At 44.0% G+C, this 25,745-nt stretch overlaps 1 protein-coding gene across 3 annotated transcripts in view; it reads left to right on the top strand.

The window, feature by feature from the left end:
* Positions 1-25,745, top strand: part of ankmy1 (ankyrin repeat and MYND domain containing 1) — a 96,442-nt gene that overhangs the window by 50,848 nt on the left and 19,849 nt on the right. For 2 of the 3 annotated variants that reach the window (XM_059950465.1, XM_059950474.1), the window contains exons 8-14: positions 767-916; positions 3,893-4,045; positions 7,763-7,870; positions 9,226-9,357; positions 12,989-13,102; positions 19,624-19,789; positions 23,774-23,945. In XM_059950465.1, coding sequence (XP_059806448.1) covers positions 767-916; positions 3,893-4,045; positions 7,763-7,870; positions 9,226-9,357; positions 12,989-13,102; positions 19,624-19,789; positions 23,774-23,945 — 995 coding nt within the window. Of the gene's footprint in view, positions 1-766; positions 917-3,892; positions 4,046-7,762; positions 7,871-9,225; positions 9,358-12,988; positions 13,103-16,253; positions 16,383-19,623; positions 19,790-23,773; positions 23,946-25,745 lie in introns of those variants that run through there. The other variant, XR_009507965.1, reaches the window with a different exon arrangement.

The raw sequence follows: 25,745 nt of genomic DNA, 5'->3' as shown, positions 1-25,745 counted from the left end.
TGTTCCTCTCTCATCTCTTAATGTGTGCTCTAAGGTGAAGCTTCAGCTGACACAGCTCAACTCGAAAGCCACCTGCTCAGTCAGTGTCTGCCTGTGCCCTGCTTCCAGTCAATAAACTGTCCCTCCACACCTCCGCCAATTTGTCCGGACTCAGAGTATTGTATGCAGTTCTGGTTCCTTCATTACAAGAAAAATGTGGAGGCGTTTGGAAAGGGTACAGTAGTTACCAAGAAGCTGTTTGTATTCTCAGGGAAAAGAGATTGGACAAGCTCTGGAGCTTTGGGGGCTGAGGGGAGATCATAAAGTAATGAAAGGTGTAAATAGGGTAGGAGTAGAATCTTCATGTTTGGGTAGAAAAGTCAAATACTAGAGGACATGCCAGTATATTTACGGGGATATTTTACAGGAGTTGTGGGAGAGATTTTTTTCCCCACAGAAAATGGTAGGTGCCTGGAATGGACTGTCTGAGGTAGTGATGGAGGTAGATAGGACAGTGGTGTTTAAGAGACTGTTAAATAGGCACATTAATTTACAAGTAGAGGAGATTTAGTTTTAATTCAGTGTCATGTTTGGCACAGACGTAAAGGCTGCAGGGTGTATTCTTGTGCTGTGCTGTCCGATGTCCTACGTGCTACGTAATACACACTGATCCTTGTCACGTGCACTCTACCTCCTGGCCTCAGGCTGAAAGAGTGCAAACGCAAACCTTTGATGGAAACAAGGTACAAGTGAAAATAAGGACAGTGGTTTTGCTTTGTGCTTGCAGATGGGAGGAATGAATGGGCTCCTGCCACTCCACATCGCTGCGACTCTCCCAGGAAAGACGGGAGTGACGATTACCGAGCTCCTGCTGAAGGCTGGAGCAGACCCTGATCTGGGAGCAGAAGACAAGGATGAGGTCTCTGAGCGTGATCAGGTATCTTTTTCAATGACTGTTTTCACACTGCTTAAACGTTCTGGAGCGAAGTAGCATCACCTTGTTGTCCAAGGAGTAGTACAAAGTTTAAAGAAGACTCAGATCACCTGGCCTATTCCTTTACTTTTGTTGACTTGCTTCAAGACCAAGTCTGCATCTGGTAACGACTGTGGGTCAGCAGGCACAGAGGCTAGAGACCAGTGTGAATAAAGACCTGGCCAGCAGTGTTTTATATGTATTTTACTGAAAGCAAACTGAGGAAGGCTTGTCCGGGGTGCATTGGAATACTGAATATGATTCTCAATGTTATCTCGATTCATGTCGACATATCAGTAATGGACCAGTCTACCGAAACAACAAGCTCTTGGTCTCCCTCTCGTCTGTTGCAGGAGCGATACCTCCCTCTCTCCCTCATCAGAGAGAGAGAGAGAGCCTGTTTAAGATATCAAAGTGTTGGGGTGGACAGTAGTTTCTGATGGACTCTGGACCATGGTCTCTGGGGGCTTTGCTGTCGCTTGTGTGGTGGGTGGTGGGGGTTGATGCTTTTGACGTTGCGTGTGTGTGGATGGGGGAAGGTGGTCTTTGGGGCGCTAATGTTTCCTGGCATTCATTCATTCTGGGTTTTGTGGATGTTTGCGAAGAATAAGGATTTCAGGTTATATACTGACAGTAAGTTGATCTATTCGAGGTGGGGGTGACTATTTACTTTTCTCCACAGAGAGGGCAATGGAGTGCACTAGACAGCTTCCTTATGACAGACGGGATGGTGGACTCAAAGTTTAAAGTAAATGCTACATGTATGTCACCATATACAACCCTGAGATTTATTTTCTTGTGGGCATACCCAGCAAATCTATAGACTGTAACAGGATCAGTCAAATACCAACCAGAGTGCAGAAGCCAACAAACTGTGCAAATGCAAATATAAATAATTAGCAACAAATAGCAAGAACGTGAGATCATGAGATAAAGAATCCTTAAGGTGAGATAATTGGTTGTGGAAACATTTCAATGATGGGACAACTGAGTGTAGTTATCCCCTTTTACGCAAGAGCCTGATAGTTGTGATGCTGTTGAACCTGGTGGTGTGAGTCTTGATGCTCTTGTACCTCCTGCCTGATGGCAGCAGCAAGAAGAGAGCATGGCCTGGGTGGTGGGGAGCTCTGATAATGGATGCTGTTCTCCATCCTCGTGCTGAGGCTTTGAATGGAAAAATCGTGCATGGCTGAAACTGCACAGCGTTTCACGCTCTCTGTATAAGTGCTGTGTTACTATACTAGGAAATCAGAAGAGTCCCATGTTACACAGTACTTTCATCTTGTGTCACTCGACTTGTTTGCTGTCTTCCATGCCGCATTCCAGCTCGCAGCTGGGTGACTAGAAAGGAGAGTCATCCCCACATATCTGGCACAAGTGAGAGCATGGTACATAAAAAGAGGAGTAATAGACATTGGCGCCACCCACTAATGACATCCGTGCCGAAGGTGAGGACCTATGGTTAGTGATAGAGCCTTCTGGGAGGATAACTCGGAGATCATCCTGAAGGAATGGTGGAATATTCGCTGGTCAGGGTTAGATAGCAAGAGGACCAATGCTGGCTTAGGCTTTAAACTTACTCCTCAAAAATCACAAAATGGTATGGGTCAGCCTTAGGATACAGCTGATAGTATCCCACTCAATGACCTCAGTCAATATGTGTCCACATGCACATCGGTCCGCTGTGCTGTATCTGGAAGTATGCTGTACATAGGTGATGCTCATTTGATTGGATTTGGAAATAACTTCCATTGCTTATGAGTGTTGGACTATCTAATAAGACCATGGGCATCCAGAAACGTAAGTGGGTATCATTTTTGGACTTCCCTTATTGAGATTTCATCCATTGTTTTCCTTGACAAATTCGAAGAAACAGCTCACAGGAACAATGACATCTCCACTAGACATGTGAGAAGCAAGATTCTTTTCCCATTGCATCCCAAGTGTTGATTCCTGAGTGCTTTTCCTTTGGAATCCAAGTCTGCAGTCCAGATCCAGGCCTTCTGCTCTGATGTTAGAAGATAAAAGGCAGTGGTGGGAAAGCCGGGATGACCGAAGGAAACTTGGGAGAGTTGATAGCATCGAAGTATATCCAAATATATGCAAATCTCCCAGTATAGTTGCCTTCTCTGACCCTTGCTCTGATACCAAGCGTACTTTGTGACAATACGTCACAGAGTGTGCTGAGAGTGACGGATACAACTTAATGAGATGACCACACAGTCAGCTCTCAATCAGATTTTCAGGTGAACCTGTCAAATTGCTACTTCATTACCGTGTCCAGTTCTGATTGTCACAGACATGGAAATTACTGTCATCTCACTTCACCTTCTCTTTCCCTTCCTCTTATTAACCTCTAAGCTTCCTTTCACCATCCCACCCTTTCTTACTGTTCTTCCTTCACTCTTCCTTCCAGTTCTCTTTTCCTCTGGACTATCAGTTCTCTTGCTGTCTTCCTCTTCCTCTTCATGTCAACTCAGTGACCATGTTGTTCCCAGTTAAGAGGAGGCAAAATTTAAATAGCATGCAGGGCCCTAATGTGGTACTGAGGTAGGTGCTGTTCTTTCATTGGGATGTTAAATCAAAGTTGCCGGTGGCTACTGAAGACCCCATCACAATATAGAAGAAAACAAAATGCATTTTCCTAGGCTGAGTGCCCCCTTTGCAACTTTAACCAGGACTGTCCAGGGGGCACGTTAAGTCAAGTTGCCTGATATTTATGAGGATTTAGTGTACTTGACTAACCTTCACTAAATAACACTTCGGTTGGGAAAGAAGCAAGCTGCGTAGATGGTGTTAAACTTACAGGTCAGCTGTGACCTGAGTGAATAGCTGATAAGTGAGAGCAGGGTGAATGGCCCACCGGCATGTGGCATGTTAAGATTCCATGAAAAAGTGATAGAGCAGTGCACGAATGCAAGTTTTTGTTTTCCTTAACAGCAACCCGACCCGGAGACTCTGACCGGATTTCTTGTGAAAAGCTCCAATCGGTCAGGTATCCCGAAGCATTATTATAGTCCAATTGAAACCCCAGCTGAGGCAGATGGAAAAACTGCTTTGTATATGGCTTCTGAGCGTGAAGACAGCTACAAGGTAACAAAAGATAATGCTGCTTCCTGACAAACAAATCCCCGGTCGTAGTTGATGGCATGTCATATGGCATTCTGGAGACAGGAGAGACTGCAGATGCCAGAATCTGAAGCAAGAAGTAAAAAGCTGGTGAATTCAGTGGGTCAAGCAGCGTCTGTGGAGGCAAAGGGACAGCTGACTTTATGGGTCATGAGGATTGAATGCAAAATATCACATAATACTTCCTCTCCACATATGATGCTTGACCCCCCCCCCCCCCCCCCGAGTTTCTCCATGAGCTGTGGTTCAGTCTGACTTCTGTATTGATATTTGAACAGGAGACCGGTAGTGCATTGATAGGTTTGGGGCTTGATGGATTTGGAGCTGGAGTGGTTGTGGACGAATGATTGATTATGGCCGATCCTCCTCCTCCAGTCAATTTCTGCACTACCCTCATATCCTCACTTGTCTCTTTTCTTGGTTCCCACAGGCTGATCCAGGTAGCAGTTTCTGGGTTGCTGCCTGTGCCACGTGCCAGTGAGGGTAGAAACAGGATGATATGGCAGATTAATGTGTGGCTGAGAAGCTGGTGCAGGGGGCAGGGCTTCAGGTTCTAGGTTCATTGGGATCTCTTCAGAGGGAGGTATGACCTGTTCAAAAGTGACGGGTTAACCCAGAACCCAAGGGGGACCAATATTCTCATGGGCAGGTTTGTTAGAGCTGTTGGGGAGGGTTTAAATTAATTTGGCCAGGGGGATGGGGACTGGAGTGATAGGATGGATGGTAAAAATACAAAGATAGTGTGCAATCAGACTGTCAGGAAGGGCAGGCAGGTGATGGAACAAAATTGCAGCCAGCAGGGTGAGTATCAGTGCATTAGGGATGCAGAATTAAAAAGGATAGCAAATACAGTACTCAAAGTGTTATATCTCAATACACACAGAGTGTAAGAAATAAGGTGGATGATCTTCTGCACAATTACAGATTGTCAGGTATGATGTTGTAACCACCACTGAATTGTGGCTGACCGATGGTTGTAGTTGGGAGCTGAATGTCCAAGGTTACAGGTTGTATCAGGGATAGGAAGGTAGACGGGGGTGGTGTGGCTCTGCTGATAAAGAATGGCATCAAATCAGTAGAAAGATGTGATGTATGATCGGAAGATGTTGAATCCTTGTGGGTTGAGTTAAGAAAATGCAAGGGTAAAAGGACCCTGATGGCAGTTATATACAGGCCTCCCAACAGTAGCTGGGATGTGGACCACAGATTACAATGGGAAATTGAAAAGGCGTGTCAAAAGGGCAATGTTACGTTAGTCTTGGGAGATTTTAACACACAGATAAGATTGGGGAAAATCAGGTTGAAAATGAATCTCAAGAGAGTGAATTTGTTGAATATCTATGATACGGCTTTTAGAGCAATGCTGTGAGTTTCTGGGGAAAAATGAGGAAGGTGCAGGTTAGATGTATTCCAAAAATGAAGAAATACTCAAGCGACAAAATAGTACAACCGTGGCTGACAAGGGAAGTGAAAGCTATTGTAAAAGCCAAAGAGAGAACATGCAACAAAGCAAAAATTAATGGGGAGACAGAGGATTAGAGAAGCTTTTAAAACCCTACAGAGAGCAACCAGAAGACTCATTAGGAAGAAAAAAGATGAAAGCAAGCTAGCAAACAATATCAAGGTGGATAGTGAAAGCTTTTTCAAGTATGTAAAAAAAAGAGAGATGAGAGTGGATATAGGGCCATTAGAAAATAAGGCTGGAGAAATAATAATGGGGGCCAAAGGGATGGCAGATGAACCAAATGAGAGTTTTGCATCAGTCTTCACCGTGGTAGACACTAGCAGTGTGCCAGATGTTGAAAGGTGTGAGGGAAGAGAAGTGAGTGCAGTTACTAGTAAAAGGGAGAAGTTGCTTAAATTGTAGAAGGGAATGGCAGGCACATAGCGAATGAGCTATTAACCAATTTTAAAATTTCATGCCAAGTATCCTCAGAAACTGGAATCTGTAAATCTTGTTCCCAGAGATTTTTAATTTTGTCTGAAGGAATATTTCTCATTCCCAACAACATACCATAAATATTAGATATAGATCCATTATGGAAGGGTTTCAAATTAAAAATTGTATCAAGTAAATTATTATCTGGACTTTTAGGAAATGTATGTACTTGAGAACACAAAAAGTCTCTTTGTAAATATCGAAAAAAGTGGGTTTTGGGTAGGCTAAACTTAGCTGACAGTTGTTCAAATGAAGAGAGACTATCTCCAACAAACAAATCCTGAAAGCATTTAATACCCAATCTATTCACTCTTTTAAAACTACAACAGTCAAGGAAGGTTTAAAAAAAAGTTAGAAAAAGTGGGACTTGAAAGTGGAAAACTCAAGAAACCAAAATATTTTCTAAAATGTACCCAAATCCTCAATGTATGGTTAACTACAAAATTATTAGTTAAATTACTTACAGATAAAGGAATTGAGGATCCAAGAAGAGAAATGATAGAACATTTATTTAACAGAATTAGCTTCTAAAGAAACTCAAGACTGGACAGTCCTCTCAATTAATGTAATGTAATCAAAACGTAAGATTCCGTACATTGACTGCCCAGTAATAAAACCTAAAACTGGGTAAGGCTAAACCTCCATTCTTTTTAGCTTTTTGAAGATGAACTTTATTTAATCGAGGAATTTTATTTCTCCATATACAAGAAGAATCAAAAAAGGATTTAAAAATAAAAACAGGTACAGCCTGAAATAAATATAAAAATTTAGGTAAAATATTCATTTTAATAGAATTAATTCAGCCAATCAACGATAAATAGAGTGGTGACCAATTTGATAGTGCCTTCTTAACATAATTCAGAAGTGTAAAAAAATTTTTTTTTTAAAGGAATTTGTAATTCCTAGTAATTGTTACGCCCAAATAAGTAAATTGATTTCTTACAATTGTAAAAGGAAAGTTAGTATCAACTAATACCAAGTTATTGAAAGGAAAAAGTTCACTCTTATGAAAGTTTAAGTTCATATCCTGAAAACTGACTAAAGCAGGAGAGTAAGGAAAGTACGGAAGGTAAAGAAGACTCCACGTTAGAAATGTGGAGCAAAAGGTCATCAGCATAAAGTGAAACCTTGTGAGTAATACCTCTCCTTAAAATACCAGTGATATCATTAGATTCCCGGAAAACAATAAGGCCAAATCAAAAAGCAAAGGACTCAAAGGACAACCTTATCTAGTTCCACATTGAAGTTTAAAAGGTTTAGAATTTTGACAGATAGTAACAACCTGAGCGGAGGAAATTAGATAAAGTAATTAAATCCATTGAATGAAATCGGGCCCAAAGTTAAATTTTTCAAAAGTTTTAAATAAATAATTCCATTCAACCCGATCAAAGGCTTTCTCAGCATCTAAGGATATCACACATTCCGATATCGCTTTAGAAGGAGAATAAATAACATTCAATAAACAACGAATATTAAAGTGGGAGTATCGATTTTTGATAAATCCAGTCCGGTCATCAGAAATAATAGATGGCAAAATATTTTCAATCCTATGAGCCAAAAGTGGGTGTTTTTAAGGCAGAGCATGATGGGTTATGGATTGGTTATAGGGAGAAGGCTGGGGAGTGGGGCTGAGGATGGGAAAAAGGGATCAGCCATGATTGAAGCAGACTCGATGGGCCAAATGGCCTAATTCTGCTCCTTTGTCTCATGGTTTATTGACAATGATCATGTTGCTTCCTCAGCATGCTCACCAGATTGTTCATCAACTTCTGAAGCACAAGGCAAATCCCAATTTATTGTGGAGAGGTCATTCACCCCTGTCCTTAGCCATCGCCAGTGGAAATGACCTGGTTAGTATTTCCATTGAATGGTTTGTAATTATTTATTCTTGATCTACTGTCTTGTTAAAGTGCTGGTGGGCAACCGTTCCCCATCTACAAGGTCCCCACAGTATAAAATATCCGCCTCTCACAAAGAGCCTCTGGGAAAGCAAGCTAGCACATGGGTAAGGGACTGGAGCCTTCACTGGACTTACAAGCTGTAGCATGGATAGTTTGTGACATGATGTTCTCTGTACACAGGGAGCTGGTATACTCTTACACACTTACACATGGATTTTCTTGTCTGTGATCAATGGAATCAATGCCATATAAAATGCTCTTTCTCCACAAGGATTAGTTCTGGGCCAGAGGAACGCAGGAACCAGTGGAAATACTGCTTTTTTTTTTAAAAGGAAAACACCTTTAATTATTAATCCCTGCCAACCTGGAATCTCTTCCCCGTCAGGATAGAGTTGTCCATTTTGAAAGTCTGCAGTTGGGTATCAGAAAGATTTGGCCTGCCCAGCAGAAACAGTAGCAAAGCTGGGGATATTGACTTGGGAGCCTGCACTGCTGGACCTGGTCCTGCAGAACAGCAGGTTGCCAGTAGATGACGCCAGTGTACTGTGTATCTGTACACAGTGTGTTATCCCCCTCTGGTGGCGGACAGTCAGTACTGCAGCTGGTAAGGTGTTGGGTTGGGAAGAAGATAGTAAATTTAAAAGACAGGAGCTTGTTGTATATGGAAACAGTGATGTTCAGAAGGTACTGGCAAGTATATTGAATAGGAAAGGCATTTCAGTGCTGTGGGCAGAAGAACAGGGAATTGGAACGTTAGATAAGTCTTTTAAAGAGTGGGAAAGGGCGTATTGGGCAGTGACCTCCTGCGCTGATTCTTCATTGTCCCGATAGTTAACCAGGTACCTACCTGTGAAGAGTGAAGCAGAATTAATGTTTCAGATAAACAATCTCTCAACAGACCTGGAAAAAGTTAGAGAGAAGTTTCAGGTGTAGGGCCTGGAAGGAGTGAACAAAAGAAAGCTGTGAGCTGGAGTGGAAGGGAGGGGAGACACCAGGCATTGTTTTCATTCAGACAACCATGAGGTCCTGAGCCCAAGCTGCTGCTCTCACAGCTCCCAGTCACTAAGTCATTGAAGTAGAGCCACCTGGATTGCTCAGGACAAGCTTTTACAAACAGCAAAAAGAAACATAAATTCTTACGGAATACTAATCATTTGGGCTCATTCATTCTTTCAAGTTTTTCTCAGGCATAATCAGACATCCTGTACATCACATCTCAGCTCTTACCCCGGAGTTGCTGAAAAGTTCTGTGCCCCGTTAAACAGCAGGCATTAAATAACCTCGAGCTTTGTCTCTGTGTACAGGTAGTAGATGAGCTGCTGGCCCGTGGTGCTGACCCAAACCTGCCACTCACGCATGGCTTGGGAAACGCACTGAGTGTGGCACTGAGCACCGAATATGAGGACAAGAGAAGCCTGCAGGGTAGAGTGGCATTGGTAAGTGGCGGGAGAATCAGCTATTCTGCTTGGGCGGGTGAGAATGCAGTAAAACTAACATGCCCCTCGACAGAGTGTGAGGGTCTTCCTTTGCTTTAACTTCAGCACCTTCTCAACAAGAGAGAGATTTCTTTGTAATCTGCCAGTAGCTGCTAAGGCTCTGGTGTTAGAATGTATTCTCACATATTACCATTTAAAAGCCGCCTTCACTACAACTGTGCTGTCATCTAGCACACAAAGAAAGTTATGATCAGGTGGAGACCTGCAATATAACTCTGTAATATTTTGTAATGTCACACTGTGGTCTAGTTTCTCTAATGTATGATCTTGCAGTGTGTAATTCTGCAGTAATAAATCAAGCATAAGTGGCTTAACATGCTGATATAGCTTCATTAGATTCATGAGAACAGCACTGATAATTATGCAGCCAGGCCTTTGCATATCAATACTGCCCATCAACTAGCCACCTAAGTGATTCCCATTTTCCAGCTGGAAGGCTTTGGAGTTTTTACACTGAGATAATAGGTAACATTATATATGGTTCTGTAGTGAGGTACTGAGAGATGGTCAATATAAAACAGTTCAGCCCACGATGTACCTCCTTTTATGAAGCTTGTTCACAATCAATCTAACTCATCCCCCTTAAAAGGCCCACATGCCTCCATATTTTTTTACATCCATATGCCTATCTAAGAGTCTTTTCAGTGTCCTTATTGTATTGCCCTGTACCACCACCCTATTCCTCAGTGTGTGTGTGTAAAAACAAAACACGTACCTCTGACATCTCCTCACTCACCTTAAACCAATGAAGCAATGTCTTCTGGTAGTGACCATTGCTACCGTGGAAAGAAGACACTGGCTGTCCACTGTATCTATGCCTCTTGTAACTGTATACATCTTTATCAACTCGCCTCTCATCCTCCTTCCCTCCAGGGAGAAAAATCCTAGCTTGCTCAGTCTTTCCTCATATGTCATGTTCTCTAATCCAGGCAGCGTCCTGGTAAATCTACTCTGAACCCCTCTCTTAAACTTCCCCATCCTTTCACTAATGAGACGACCAGAACAGAACACAGTACTCTGAGTGGTCTAGCCAGGGTTTTATGGAGCTGCTCCTGAACTCAATCCCTGACTAATGACCAGTATGCCACACGCCTTCCTTAACCGACCTATCCAATTGCATGGTAACTTTAAGGGAACTACAGACCTGGACCACAGGATTCTCCTTTTCAACCTCACCGGGAAAAATCCTGCCATTAATCTTGAACTCTGCCTTCCACTTCGGTCTTCTGATGTGTATCATTTCACATATTTCAGATTGTCCTTCATCTGTTCCATCTCTGTGTCCTGTCTATATCCCATTACAACCTATGGGAACCTTCCACACTGTCCATAACACCACCAACCCTTTGTGATTTGCAGATTTACTAACCCAGCCTTCCATTTCCTCAACCAAGTCATTTATAAAATTCACAAAGAATAGGGGTCCCAGAACAGCTCCCTAGTCAGGGAACTCCAGCTAGAATGTTGCTCCATGTGACAGTGATATGGTTCGACAGTGTAATGCTGAGTTATACAAGTCACTGGTGAGGCCACACGGAGTTCTGCTCTCCCTGCTGTAGAAAAGATGTTACTAAAATGGAGAGAGTGCAGAAAAGATTTACAGGTGTGTTGCCAGGATCCAAGGGATTGAGTTATAGCGAGAGTAGACAGGCTAGGACATTTATACACGTAACTGGACATGGAACAGGAGCCTCAGGACTCACACCACCAGGGTTGAGTTATAGCGAGAGTAGACAGGCTAGGACATTTATACACGTAACTGGACATGGAACAGGAGCCTCAGGACTCACACCACCAGGGTTGAGTTATAGCGAGAGTAGACAGGCTAGGACATTTATACACGTAACTGGACATGGAACAGGAGCCTCAAGACTCACACCACCAGGGTTGAGTTATAGCGAGAGTAGACAGGCTAGGACATTTATACACGTAACTGGACATGGAACAGGAGCCTCAAGACTCACACCACCAGGGTTGAGTTATAGCGAGAGTAGACAGGCTAGGACATTTATACACGTAACTGGACATGCTGGACTCACACCACCAGGGTTGAGTTATAGCGAGAGTAGACAGGCTAGGACATTTATACACGTAACTAGACATGGAACAGGAGCCTCAGGACTCACACCACCAGGGTTGAGTTATAGCGAGAGTAGACAGGCTAGGACATTTATACACGTAACTGGACATGCTGGACTCACACCACCAGGGTTGAGTTATAGCGAGAGTAGACAGGCTAGGACATTTATACACGTAACTAGACATGGAACAGGAGCCTCAGGACTCACACCACCAGGGTTGAGTTATAGCGAGAGTAGACAGGCTAGGACATTTATACACGTAACTAGACATGGAACAGGAGCCTCAGGACTCACACCACCAGGGTTGAGTTATAGCGAGAGTAGACAGGCTAGGACATTTATACACATAACTGGACATGGAACAGGAGCCTCAGGACTCACACCACCAGGGTTGAGTTATAGCGAGAGTAGACAGGCTAGGACATTTATACACGTAACTGGACATGGAACAGGAGCCTCAGGACTCACACCACCAGGGTTGAGTTATAGCGAGAGTAGACAGGCTAGGAGATTTTTTTTCCTTAGAGCACAGGAGGCTGAGTTAACTGTACAGAGTTGTTTAAAATCAGGAGGGGCAAGAAGAGGGTGAATGCATTTCCTGAGGTTGAGGGATTGAGAAACCAGTGGGGCCAAGGTTTTAGGACAGCGCGTAAAGACTTAATAAGTGGTTGGTCGTACAATATAGAACATTTAACAGTAGGTCATTCAGCCCATGAGGTGTAGAATTTGATGCCAGTTTATACTAAATGCCCTCCACTTGTGTTTCATCCATATCACTCCACTTCCATCATCTTCATGTGTCTATCTAAAACTCCACCAAACTAATACCCCTGGAAAACCCATTCCAGGCACCAATCACTCCCTGCATTTAAAAACAAAAGAACTTGCCCCTCACCTTGCTTTTTCACCTCCACCCTTTTAACCTCAAAAAGCATGTTCTCTGGTATGGGGCAAATTTTTTCCACAGAGGGTGGTGTGTGTATGGAATGAGCTGCCAGAGGAAGTGGTTGAAGCAGATACTGTAACAACATTTAAAAGATGCTGGATTACAAAGGTTGAAACGATTTGGGCCCAGTTTTGGGAAATCTTGGATGGGCATCTTGCACCAGATGGCTGAAGGGCCTATTTCTGTGCTGTGACTCTACCCCAGGGGTTTCCAATCTGATGGTCCAAGGACCCCTTGGATAGAGCTGGGAACCCCAGCTCTATCCTGTCTTGCTCTCCTTGAATATTTTCAGTAGAGTGACCTCCTCCAGAACAAGGGTGAAACTCTGTGCAGCGTCCTGGGCCAATTTGCTGATCTCAGTAGAGTATGTTAACTCGTGAGTGTGGCGGGACCCTGGATATCTGCGGAGCCTAATGGCTGGATGAGGTGGCAGCTGGGCTTCCTGTGGGCAACTAGCTTGCAGGTTCATTGTGCTGCTGCCTGTGGGAGGAGACAGAGAGCGGTGCATCCTGCATCTACCTGACTTTATTCCTCTTCTCCCTAGGTGACCAAGTTAATCGCAGCCAAGGCTAATATCTTGATGCCCATCACAATTCAACATAAGGGCAACAAAGCTGTGGGAACTGCTCTGGATTATGCCCACTACAAGTATTACCAGGTACCTACATCACCAACCCCTGGTTAAAGATGCTCCTTTGGGACCCACTTCCTTCACCCAGCTCTCTGCGGTGTGTAAACTTAACAGGTTCAGAAAGGGCAGAAGTGAGTACCACTGCTATTACTAAGGAGAAGGTGCTTGTGAAGCTAAGGAGTCCAAAGGTAGATAATTCACTCGGACCAGATGGACTACACCCCAGGATTCTGAAAGAGCTAGATGAAGAAATTGTGCAAGCATGAATAATGATCTTTCAAGAATCACTAGATTCTGGAATGGTTCTGGAGAACTGGAAAATTACAAATGTCACTCCACTCTTTAAGAAGGGAGGGAAACAGGAGGAAGGAAATTACAGGCCAGTTGGAATAATGTTGGAGTCTAATATTAAGCACGAGGTTTCGGGATACTTGAAAGCACAGAATAAAATAGGCCAAAGTCAGTGTGGTTTTCTAAAGGAGAAATCTTGCCTAACAAATCTGTTGAAATTCCTTGAGGAAGTAACAGGCCAGATAGACAAAGGATAGTCGGTGATGTTGCTTATTTGGATTTTCAGAAGGCCTTTAACAAGGTGCTACACATGAGGTTTCTTGACAAAATAAGAGCCCGTGGAAGGTGTTGGAGTCAATTGTTAAGGATTTGCCCTCAGTGTGCTTAGAGGCACGAGATAAAATAAGCAAAGTTAATGGAGAGGCTGAGAGTCAGATACTGTTGTGGAACCAGGGAATCTGCAGAAGGGCATAGACAGATGAGGAGAACAGGCAAAGAAGTGGCAGATGGAATGCAGAGTGTATTCTCATGTGCTTTGATAGAAGGAACAAAAGCGTAGACTTTTTTCCTAAATGGGCAGAAAATTCAAAACTCTGAGTTGCAAAAGGACTTGAGAGTCCTTGTGCATGATTCCCTGAAGGTTAATTTGCAGATTCAGTCAGTGGTGAAGAAAGCAAATGCAATGTTAGCATTCATTTCGAGAAGATGAGACTGTAAAAACAAAGATGTGGTGCTGAGGGTTATAAGGCACTGGAAGGCCTCACCTGGAGTACTGTCAGCAGTTTTGGGCCCCCTATCTAAGAAAGGATGTGCTCACATTGCAGAGGATTCAGAGGAGGTTTACGGGAATGATTCCAGGAATGGAAGGGTTAATCTATGAGGAGCATTTGATGGCTCTGGGCCTGTACTCACTTCAGTTTGGAAGATTGATAGTGGTGGGGGGGGGGGGTGAAATTTCATTGAAACCTATCAAATGTTGAAAAGCCCAGACAAAGTGAATATGGAGAGGATGTTTCCTTTAGTGGGGGAATCTAGGACCAGAAGGCACAGCATCAGCATAGTGGGACTTGCATTTAAAAAGATGAGGAGGAATTTATTTAGCCAGAGAGTGCTGTATATGTGGAATTTGTTGCCAGAGGTGGCTGTGGAGGACAGTTCATTGGGTATATTTAAGGCGGAGGCTGATTGGATCCTGATTAGTCAAGATGCAAAGGCTTACTGGGAGAAGGCAGGGGAATGAGGTTCGGAGGGAAGATCTATCAGCCTTTGTAAAAATGGCAGAGCAGAAGATGGGACAATGGACTATTTCTGCTCTTATATTTTCAAGGTCTTATGGAAGTGCATGGTTAGGTATTTTGGCAGAAGGAATAACGGCATGGGCTATTTTGTAAATAGGGAGAAAATTCAAAAATGGGAGATATAGAGGGAGTTGGGAGTCATCGTGCAGGATTCTCTGAAGGTTGATTTTCATGTTGAGTTGGTGGCAAGGAAGGCAAACGCATTGTTAGCATTTATTTCCAGACAATGTAATGCTGAGGCTTATGAGGATTGGTCAGACTGCACTAGTACTGTCAGCAGTTTTGGGCCCTTATCTAAGGAAGGATGGGCTAGCATTGGAGAGAGTCCAGGGGAGGTCCATGGGAATAATCTCAGGAATTAAATGGTTAACATATGAGGAGCATTGATGGCTCTGGGCCTGTACTCACTAGAGTCTAGAAGAATGAGGGAGGATCTCATTGAAACCTATCGTATATGTAAAGGTCTTGATAGAATGGGTGTGGAGAGAATGTTTCGTAGAGTCGGGGTGTCACAGATGTCACAGCCTCAGAGTTGAGGGATGTCCATTTAAACTGAGATAAGGAAACATTTCCTTTCCTGTAGGTAGTGAATCTGTGGAATTCTTTGCCGCAGACAGCATCCTGGCCAAGTCATTGAATATATTTAATGCAGAGCTTGATAGGTCCTTGGTGAATCAGGGCATCAAAGGATACGGGGAGAAGGCAGGAGAACGGGGAACAGGCTTGATGGGCTGCTCCTAGTTCAAATCCCACAGAGTTATATGCACAAAATGTAGAGCCGACAATATTGAGTGGATGGAGCATTACACCCTAGGACCTCCACCTAAAGTAGCTATCTCCAAAACCTTGGGCAACATACCTCAAACAGCATCCTTAATAAACAGATAATCTGTCAAGTCAGACCGAGCTGTTTTAGCTTGCTGTGTGTAAACTGGCTACAGGTTCCTACATTACAGGTTTTGTTAATGATGGTGCTGTTAGCAAGTCTGTTGATTTGTACTTCTGTAAATTGATCCGTACACTTAATTAGTCTCTTCCCAGATGTCAGATAATTCCAGGCTTCTCCATTAAATTATTTTGTTCCTAGTTTGCAGCACCTTGTTTATACATTAGTCAGCCTAATAGCAAAGGACTTGCGTGTACTGTGAGGCTACATTTTCAGGTCTATTTTAAGTTGACAGGACACTGCACAGTGGTAGCTGCCCTGCCATTTCGTTGGCTCAGGTTCAGTCCTGACCTCTGGTATTGCCTACATGCATGCTCACCCTCTGATAGCATGGACTTCTCCTGGACACTCCAGTTTGCTCCTACACAGGCAATTACATAGGCATCCTATGTGATGCAATGGCTGCTATCGATTGCCCCTGGTGGAGTCGAGTGGCATTGGAATTAGTGGCAAATAATTCACGTAACTAAGTGAGTGGGTTGCAGAGAAATAAATTGGAGAATGGAATTGGTGGGTCAGCACAGACTCGATGAGCTGAATAGCCTTCCATGTCACAATGAAAAATGAGACACTGAGTAACTGCGCCGAATATTTCCGGAGACATCGGTTTACGTACCATAATGGCTTCATTTACTACTCCTAGGGAATCTGGCATTGCTATGTTCTCGAATAGTGGCTGTTCTGCACAGACCGAGGTTGGCAGATGGAATATACTCCTGGCAATTACAAGGCGATGGGAAGTCAAATGGTGGTGGTACAGAGACAGAAAGTGGTAAGGTGCTAAGGAATTTTGACTGCTCCCTGAAATTGGCCACACCAGTCAGTGAAGAAGGTCTGTGGCACGTTTCCCTTTATAAATTGGGGCATAGAATATAAAAGTTAGAATGAAATGAAAGGGGTGATTGATAGCTGGGGGTGGCTGCTTGTTCGCAGGATTGCTCACCGAGCCTGGAGATTAGGTCGCAAACGTTTCATCACCAGTTGGGATGACATCATCAGCGTGCAATCGGGAGCTGCCGTCAGCAGGTGCAACACTCAATTGCACACTGATGATGTCATCTTGACTGGTGATGGAACTTTGTGCCCTAGCCCTCGGAATCGGCGAACAGCCCTACAAACAAAAGTTAAGGTGTTGTGTTGCAACTTTGCAATACGTTGGTTGAACCCCAGTTGGAGTATTGTGTGCAGTTCGGGTTGCCACACTAGATGAAGTAAGGGATTTCACCAGGCTGTTGCCCGGATCGGAGGACTTCAGATATAGGGTGAGATTGGACAGACTGGTTTGGAGTGAACTGGGCTTGGGGGTGGGAGGGGCTGACTTGATGGAGATGTGTAAACTTATAACAGGCTTAAGGTAAAAAGTCAGAATCTCTATGCCATGGTAGGGGCATCAGAAGAAAAGAGAGTGAAGGTTTCAGGTGAGAGGAGGGAACTTTGAGTAAATTTAAGTTTTTTTTAGCAGTGTTTATTTTACACACCTGGAACACTGCCAGGGAAGTGTAGTGGATCCAGACACAATTACTTTGTTTAAGGGATATTTAAATAGGCACTGCATTGAAGGATATGGCACTAATGGAGGCAAATAGGATTGGTGTCGGTGTAAAGGTGAAGTGCCAAAGGGTCTGTTTCTGTGCTGTAACTCTGATCATATTCCCTCGTATTCCAACTCTTTCTTATCAGATTGCCTTTCGCCATGTGCCTAACCACATTCCCCCCTCCACCCTCTAACTACTGGCATTATTAATAGTCTTCGCTCTATGGTCTCTAGATTTAAATGCCTCCCACAAAAGAAACATTTTCTCTATGCCTTCCCTATAGAATATTTCCCTAATTTTAATGACTCCACAAGAGTAACATTTATGCCCATCTGCTTTTTAGAGCCACTTTGTTCTCGTGTTCCCATCAATGACCCTCGGACTCTACCAGTCACTTACACACTGGGGCATTTTACAGGGGTCAATTAGCAGGAGCCCAGGCGGTCACGGATAGCACCGGGGCCAGAAATGGAGATGTGAAGCAGCAGATCTACTAACCACAATGCAGCTTTCTGTGAATAATTGATTGAGGGCAAATTGGGAAGAGCCTGGGTCATACATCACAGAAACGAGTCCTTTGGCCTAGCTGGTCGATGATGACGAAGATTCCCATCTAAGCTAGTCCCATCTGCTCACGTTTGTCATGTATCCCTTCAAACCTTCCCTATCCATAGACCTGTCTGAGTGTCTTATATAAGTTATTTAATATACCTGCCTCAACCACTTCCTTCAGCAACTCATTCCCAACTCACTGGGTGAAGATGCTTCCCATATGGGAGCAGAGATGGCAATAAGGGGTGTGAGAGTACGTGTATTCCCTTTGAATACTTTGAAAGCTACCCTTTAGGCATTCTTCAGCTGCAAGGTTAGCAGTCACCTTAACCCTTACAAAATTTGCCAGTTTAGAATCTATCCATAAAATGTCACTTTCCATTATTAACCACAGTGATTTGAGGCACCAGGTTGGAGATGGGTTTTGGGCCCACTCTCACTCAACTCTATTGGGTTCTACCTTGGTCCTAAGGCTTTGCTGAATGTTCACTGCAAGTTATCCTAGCAACACTGTGCATTCATCACCTTGTCAGCTTAAGTTGTGAATCAATGAAGTGTGGGCTACTTTGCTGACCAGAGGCACATGACACTCTGTTGTTGGAAATGTGGGTATCTTTACTGGTCGCACAGGACCTCAAGGAAGTGCGTCCATGATAGAGAAGCAGTTACTCCTTAATTGCCTTCAGAGTTAACAAGAAGCCATTTCTCCCATACCTTTTAGAACTCAGGATGTCTCGAAACAGACTGCAGGTGCTGAATATCCAGAGCAATGTACACAAAATGCTGGAGGAACTCGGCATTTCAGGCAGCATCTATGGAAACGAATAAACAGTTGACGTTTCGGGCTGAGACATTTCATCGGAGTATTTTCCAGTTGTTCTTTTCTTTTGAAGAGTAGCCACTTTTTAATGCAATATTAATACATAGTAAATTCCCACACACATCACAATAATATAATGGAACCTGCTGAGTGATTGTTTGGAATTCCTGATGGTTCAGCATCTGGTTCACCAGGTAGTGTTCGCTGTGTTCGTGCATCCCTTCCCACTCACTGGGTTCCAGTTCCTGCACTCCACTTAAGCTTAACTGACTAACAAGAAAAGTTAGTATAATTCTGCATAACACTTCAAAAAAAATCAGAAGTGTAGTTTGGGTATTAATGACATCAATAGATTAGCAAATCTGCTGGTTTAATATCATATTGCTTACAAACACATGTCAGAATCGTTCAGCAGGTCATGGGTGGCATCTGAGAAAGGAGAAACAGATTTAATGTTTCAGACTGAAAGCTGTACATCAGAACTGGGTGTTACCTTGAAGTGACTGTGGCCTGAATTTTAAGCAGCATGTTTGTAATAATGTTCATTGTGGATAAATATTGGCCAAATCACTGGGGAAAAACTTCCATCTTTATCAAATAGTCCATTGAGGTCAGAAAAGCCTTTGTTTAAAGTCTTATTAGAATGACAGCATCACTGACAGCTGGATTACATGCTCCACGCACTGAAGTGACTTTACCTGAGATACAGGTGACATTTGCTAGTATTCCCCACCTCCTGGGGCAGTTGATCCTGTACCTCCATCTCCCTTTATGTAAACCTTTCCAACATAAGTGGCCCGGTGCTTTCACCCAGTTTGAGTCCTGGTCCTGTGTGGATTGCAGGGGCTTATCCAGGCAGTGACGGATAGCTGCCAGAATGTCTGGACACAGGGGAGCTGGTGGAGTATGGCCTGCTTCTCTTCAGCTTGCAGACAGGGAGGCCAGCTGAGGGAGGGTAAGGTGGAATGAGCAGTACTAACTACTGGGTGGGAATGAAAATTGGAAGCAATGTACACAGTCCTGCTCGCGGTCATTTGATGGCAGAATACAAGGGTATGTCAAGTTCTTTTAGGTGAAACTGTGCATCCTGATCTTCTTGTCTGCAGGATAGGAGAATAGCAGAGACACCTTACCATGCCCTTTCACCTGAAGAGCGAGAAGTCTGCAACGCCCGGCGCTTCCTCCTCAACTCTTTGGGCAAGCCATTCCGAACGGCCGCCATCGACAAGGAACGGGAGCGGTTTGACGCCATCATCCAGCAGAACACCCCATGTAAGGAGCGGCCTTGGCCTTCTCCACACCAGCTCTTCTCCCCTCACCTGAGCCTCCCACTGGGGAGTCTCGGCTGCTGCCAATGGGGGGCAGAGCGGGGAGTCCTGAGACATGCAGCCCAGGCTTTGATTCTGGTGGGAGGGTCATGACTGAAGCTCTCTGGGTAGACGGGAGCTCTGAGCCTGTACTCAATGAGTAGGAACCTCACTGAAAAGCCTGGATAGAATGATGTGGAGAAGATGTTTCCATAAGTAGGAAGATCTGGAATCTGAGGACAAAGGGCATCCTTTTGGAACTGAGATTGGGAGGAATTTATTCAGCCAGGGGGGTGATTAGGCTGCTGAATACTTTACCACAGAGTGCAGTGGAAGCCAAGTCATTAGGTGTATTTAAGGCAGAGATTGATTGGTTCTTGATTAGGAGAGGGGTAGGGGTTACAAAGAGAGGACGGGGGAATAGGGTTGAGGGAAGAAAAATCTGCCATGATTGGATGGTGGAGCAGACTTCTTGTGCTGAGTGGTCTAAATCTGTTCTCGTACCTTATAGTCCTAAATATCAAAGTTTCCATGTCTCCTACATAGTTCTCACTGGGAGAACACAAGTAGGGATGGAATTTATCCCAGGCACAGGGAAAAAGTTGGGTTCTGGTAAGGAAATCACTTTTCCTGTTCTGTCACGGTTCACTGACGAGATAGATGTGCTGTAAATAGATGCCCAAGTTGAACTTCTGAAAGCTGCTACAACAGGCTGGAATTCAGCTGTTCAAACAGCATCTATGGATCTATGCAGGAGGAGGTTTTAGGAGTTGCTGTTGGTTTGGGTACATCAGGACTGGGAGTGGAGAGGGCAGACAGCAGGGTAACGAGTTTAGTACTGTGACAGGAGCCCGAGGTGACTGGTGGATAGAGGAGTGGTGAAATGTGACTGACAGGTTGAGTGGTAGACCAGCGATGCAGTTGGGGATGGAGGCAGATGATGCTGTTTATAGTTACAGAGTTGCATGATACAGAAATGGTACTTCAGCCCACAGTCTGCACTGACCGTTCTTCACAAAACTCCCTTTTATTCTCTCAACATTCCACCTCTCACCGTTGCTCCACAGATGATTAACCGTGACCAGTTAACCCACATAAAATGCACACCTTTGTGAGGTGGAAGGGAACTCATGCTTTGCGTAGAAGATGCTGTAGCTGGGTGCGAGTGTGGGCATGCCCTTCCTAGATTGGGTATCAGATCTTGCGCATTCTGAGATGTGGCTCAGATCCACGAAAGGAGCCAGCCAGATCAGATGTCTTGAGAGGTCCAAGATCAGGCAACAAAAGAACACCTCAGGTTCTTCCCTCTTGGAGATCTGTGCAAAGGAGTTTATAGCTTTATAGGAAATCACAGGCCATTGCTCATTTGAGGTGACCCACTTCATCAGTTTCTACAGAACTTTCAGTCTCCTGCAGGGAACTGGAACTGTGAGAGTGCAAGGGTAATCCAGATCTGCTCTGCAGCTCCAAGATCCAGAAAGTCTAGTCCTGACTAAATCTAGAGTTGGGGAAGCCAAGTTTGTCCTGTCCTGTTCAAGTGGGTTCGTCATCACTAAGTGACATTATTCTGGCGGTTGTTCACGATCTGGAGAACTTGCGAATCCCTCTGCACCATTAAACCAGGTTTGGAGAGATCCCAAAGTCCACTTTGAAAGGATCAGTCCAAATCAGAATGCTTTCCCACCTTTGCCCCTACAGCTCTAAAATATATTACCCTTTTTGTGTCCATCCATTTTCCCCCTGAAAATAGTTAACTTTGTAGCCATTGTCTTGTTTGGCTGTAAGTGTAGAATAAGTAAAACTCGCTGCATAAAATTTGCCCTTCAATGCCCCTCAATTATTATAAATTTCCTGAAGCCCTTATTGGCAGGAGAAACAGTCTCCATATTTGCTGTATGAGAACAACACAGTGACACAAGTTCAGCAGCTGTCCCACTGCACCAGAGACCAGGGTTCGATCCTGACCTCCCCCTCCCTGTGACTGCCAGGATTCCCCGAGGTGCTTTGGGTCCCTCTCACACCCCAAGGAGGCATGGGCTGTTAAGTTAATGCCAATGTGTAGGGGAGTGGTGGAGCTTGAGGGGAATGAATGCAAATGTTGGAAGAATACTGGAGGATTAATGTAAGTAGCTGGCTGATTGTCAACAAAGCCTCAGTGAAAAGTCCTGTTTCCATGCCTTACAATTCTATGTAACACTTCAACATTTTGACTGCTTCAAGCTTTTCTCTCTTACCTGAGAGCTATTGCGTCCCCTCTGATCTCTGTACGGGAGGGTGAACACATGAAAAGCATTTGGCTCCAGATGGGGTACCCAGCCAAGTACTGAGGACCTGTGCTAGTCAACTGGCAGGAGTGTTCACTGAGACCTTTATTCTCTCACTTCGGCTGTCTGAGATACCCACCTGCTTCGATCATGCCGGTTCCTCAGAAAATCGTGGTGATCTGCCTCAGTGACTAGTGTCAGTAGCACTGATGAAGTGTTTTGAGAGGTTGAGTATAAAATATATCAACTCCTGCCTGAGAAGTGACTTAGAAAGACTAATTGGAAAATATCTTCATGCGAACAGGTGTAAGAAAATGGGTCAAATGGCTGTTACCCTTGTTTTAAGAATCAGTGAATTTTAATTGGTTTTGAGAAACTCCTCCAATTGACCAACAGCTGTAAAAAAAGTTTTGCCAAAACCAATCTCATTTGTGCTTTGCCTGTCTCAGTTAAAAAAAAATAGGACAGATGAGTTGTGTTGAAAGATTCCAGATGAGCAGTGGGAAAAGAGTGGAGACACCAACATTCAGTACAGCCCGTTATATTCTAAATGCTCGCTGATGTGACTCCGTACTATCTGCTGCAGTTCAGGATAGGCACACGGGATTGAGAACAAGACACTAACTGCAAGAGGTTTTACGTGCAATGTAATTTGTTTCCATTAGATGGATTATTTTTTCATTGGAGCCTTCTTGTTCATCAAATGCCACAAGTGTCTGATTGCCTGTTTAGTGGTAGACAGGCATTAGGGGCTCCCGGTCCACAGCAACAGCTGCCTCACAATTGATCTGGAGCATTGTGTATTCTCATTCTGGGCTATGGCCAAACGGCTTTGCTTTTACTACAATCCATACATTTAGAAATGGTAGAACTCCCACTCATGGTGTGGCATGCGGGACCTATACCTGTTTTTTCCATCACCTTATTTATCGGGCAGAGTGGAAGAGAGGTCCCAGAGAGCACTTTGCACACAAGCTGTATCCGCATTAGTTGATCGACACTTGTATCCCTGGGCCAACACCAAAAATCTAGAAATTTTATTGTGTAATTCAGTTCTAAGATCTAAAGTCAGTAGAATACCATAGCCATATAGATGGCCAACAAATAGACCCTTCAGCCCATCAAATCTATGCTAAGCATCAACCACCCATTTACTCTAACACTGAACCCATTTTATTGTTCCACATCCGCTGATTCTATCATTCATCTGCACACGATAGGAAAGTTACAGCAGCAAGTTCACCTACAGACTCCAACCTTTATGGGGTATAGGGGGAGGCAGACACCACAGGAAACCTATGCAGTCGGAAAGAGAAAGTGCAAACTCCACGGAGACAGCAGTGGTCTGGGTTGCTGGAGCTGGAGGCAGTGGCTCTACTGGCTGCAGCACTTTGTTGCTCTTGACATTAATAAATTAGAGATAGGACAGGCTGTAAGAGGAAGAAATGTTAAAGAGCAGGGAAAACTGCACAGTACCCCATCCGTTGGTGGGCTGTGCAGTTTACCATCCAGAAACATGAAACATGGGAGCAGCATCCAAAGATAAACTTGGAGTTCAGTGAAGAGTTAATTTTGGAAACTAGAGCTAAGCACTAATAGAGCATGTTTTAGAGGGAGGAGCTTTGGTTTAAGAATGATCTTGGGACTGTGATGAATTCCCCGTTGTAAAGTGTTTGTTTTCACAGCCCAAGCACCTGGGATTTTAACTCAGCTCGCTGAATCAGAGGCACTTACCCTCGCTGGCTTTAGTCTAACAGCCCAGACTATCTTCGAGCAACATGCTCAGAAGGGTGACGAAACTCTCCCTTCCACAGCAACCTCGGAAAAGAAGAGGAAGGCTGAAGACAGAGGTCACAGGTGAGAAATGTTGGATGAAGAATTTTTTTTTAAGCAGGTCCAAGGTAGTGAGGCATCTCAAAAAAACATAGTGCAGGAGAACTTTGATGAGCTGACATGATCAGGACTTTTAGAGGAGTAATGACTGGCCAATTTTCTAGATTATTTGATGTTATTCATATCATTACCTCAAAACACTTCAATTTACTTCATTTAGATGTTACCAAGGGTGATGTTGTTTCCAGTAAGTTAGGTTTATGATTTTATGGCTGTGAAGCTTGGGTAACCTACAGCTGTCACATCAAGTCCTTGGAGCGCTTCCACATAAGCTGCCTCCAGTGCATCCTGGGAATTACTTGGTGTGTGCGGGTGCCTCACACTGAAATACTTGTAAAGACCAACTGCAGAAGTATTGAGGCCATGATCACCCAACGTCAGTCGCAGTGACTGGGCACGTGATAAGGATGTCGGCTACCCCGCAGAGTGTTATACAGCCACCTACATCATGGTCGACACTCAGCTGGAGGGCTGAAGAAGTGCTATAAGGATCAGATGAAGAATGCTTTAAGGAAGTGCAAGATCAGACCCGAGGACCTGGAGGATGTTGCTGCTGACCGTAACACTTGGCGACAGTTGTGTAGGGACGGGATTCATATTCTGGAGATGGAAAGAACAACCAGAAGACAGCAGAAGAGAGCCAGGAGAAATGCAGCCATGGTTGCCACCACTACCACCACTCCCACATATACATGTCCCACCTGCAATAGAACTTGTGGGTCCAGGATAGGACTGTACAGTCATCAAAGATCTCACCGTTAAAGGAGTGGACGTCGTCATCGGATTCTGATGGAGAACTGAAGAAGTTGAGAGTGAACCAGTGAGTGGAAGGAAACGTATGAACTGTATAAAATAGATGCCGATCTATTGAGACTTGTGTATATTCAGGAAGCGAGATAGCAGATATTTTTGTACTGAATGAGCAACGGACAAGGAATTGTGCAGAATGAACACCAAGGGGTAAGGACCTCTTCACTGAGTGAACAGAAGCAGTGAACTCCATTCTGAAGGATGCGATCAGAACGATTCTGTATTAACACCCACATGTAAGCAGTAAAATGGTTCGGCACAGCCAAGGGCCAAAAGGCCTGTTTTGGTGCTATAATGTTCTATGTTATTAACAGCCACAGGTCCAGTGATCTTTACCTGTCATTATTTAGGCATTCACGCTGACTTGTGGAAGCACTTTTTGTATTGGTTGATTGCTAGCAATTTATTATTGACACATGTTCTGAAGTACAGTGGAAAGCTTTCATTTTGCATGCCATACATAATTACATTAAGGTAGAAAATAGAATGCAGGATATGGTGTTGCCATTACAGAGAAAGTCCAATGCAAGTAGACAAATAAAGAACAAAAACTACTCATTTTTATTTTTACAGACTTTTTTATTGTAAGTCATATTGTAGAAAGTTGTTAATTGTTATCACCCAGACAGGATTTCCAACCTTTGGTTTTATTATTGCTTCAAGATGTTCCAGTGTATTCATTTCCCCTGACCCAGGTACACTGGAATAATATTGTACCTGATCTGAGTTACTAGACACCTCCACATTTAACATTTGGAAAAAAAAATGTCTGTTTAATGGACAGAAACTTGGGCAAAAAACTATTGGATCGAGTTTACAAGCCTTGTCGTATCATGTTAAGTGTACTGGCCACATTTCTGTTCTGGCCTGTGGCTAGTGGGATTAAAGTCTAAACTGAATGATGTTGTTGATGAAAAGCTTGATACTGTTTGTCCTGCTTTCACTTTATGAGGA

Source organism: Hypanus sabinus, chromosome 2, assembly GCF_030144855.1.
Source record: "Hypanus sabinus isolate sHypSab1 chromosome 2, sHypSab1.hap1, whole genome shotgun sequence".
Classification (NCBI taxonomy): Eukaryota; Metazoa; Chordata; class Chondrichthyes; order Myliobatiformes; family Dasyatidae; genus Hypanus; species Hypanus sabinus.
Note: the sequence above shows the minus strand (reverse complement) of the source record. Positions and strands in the feature narration are given on the sequence as shown.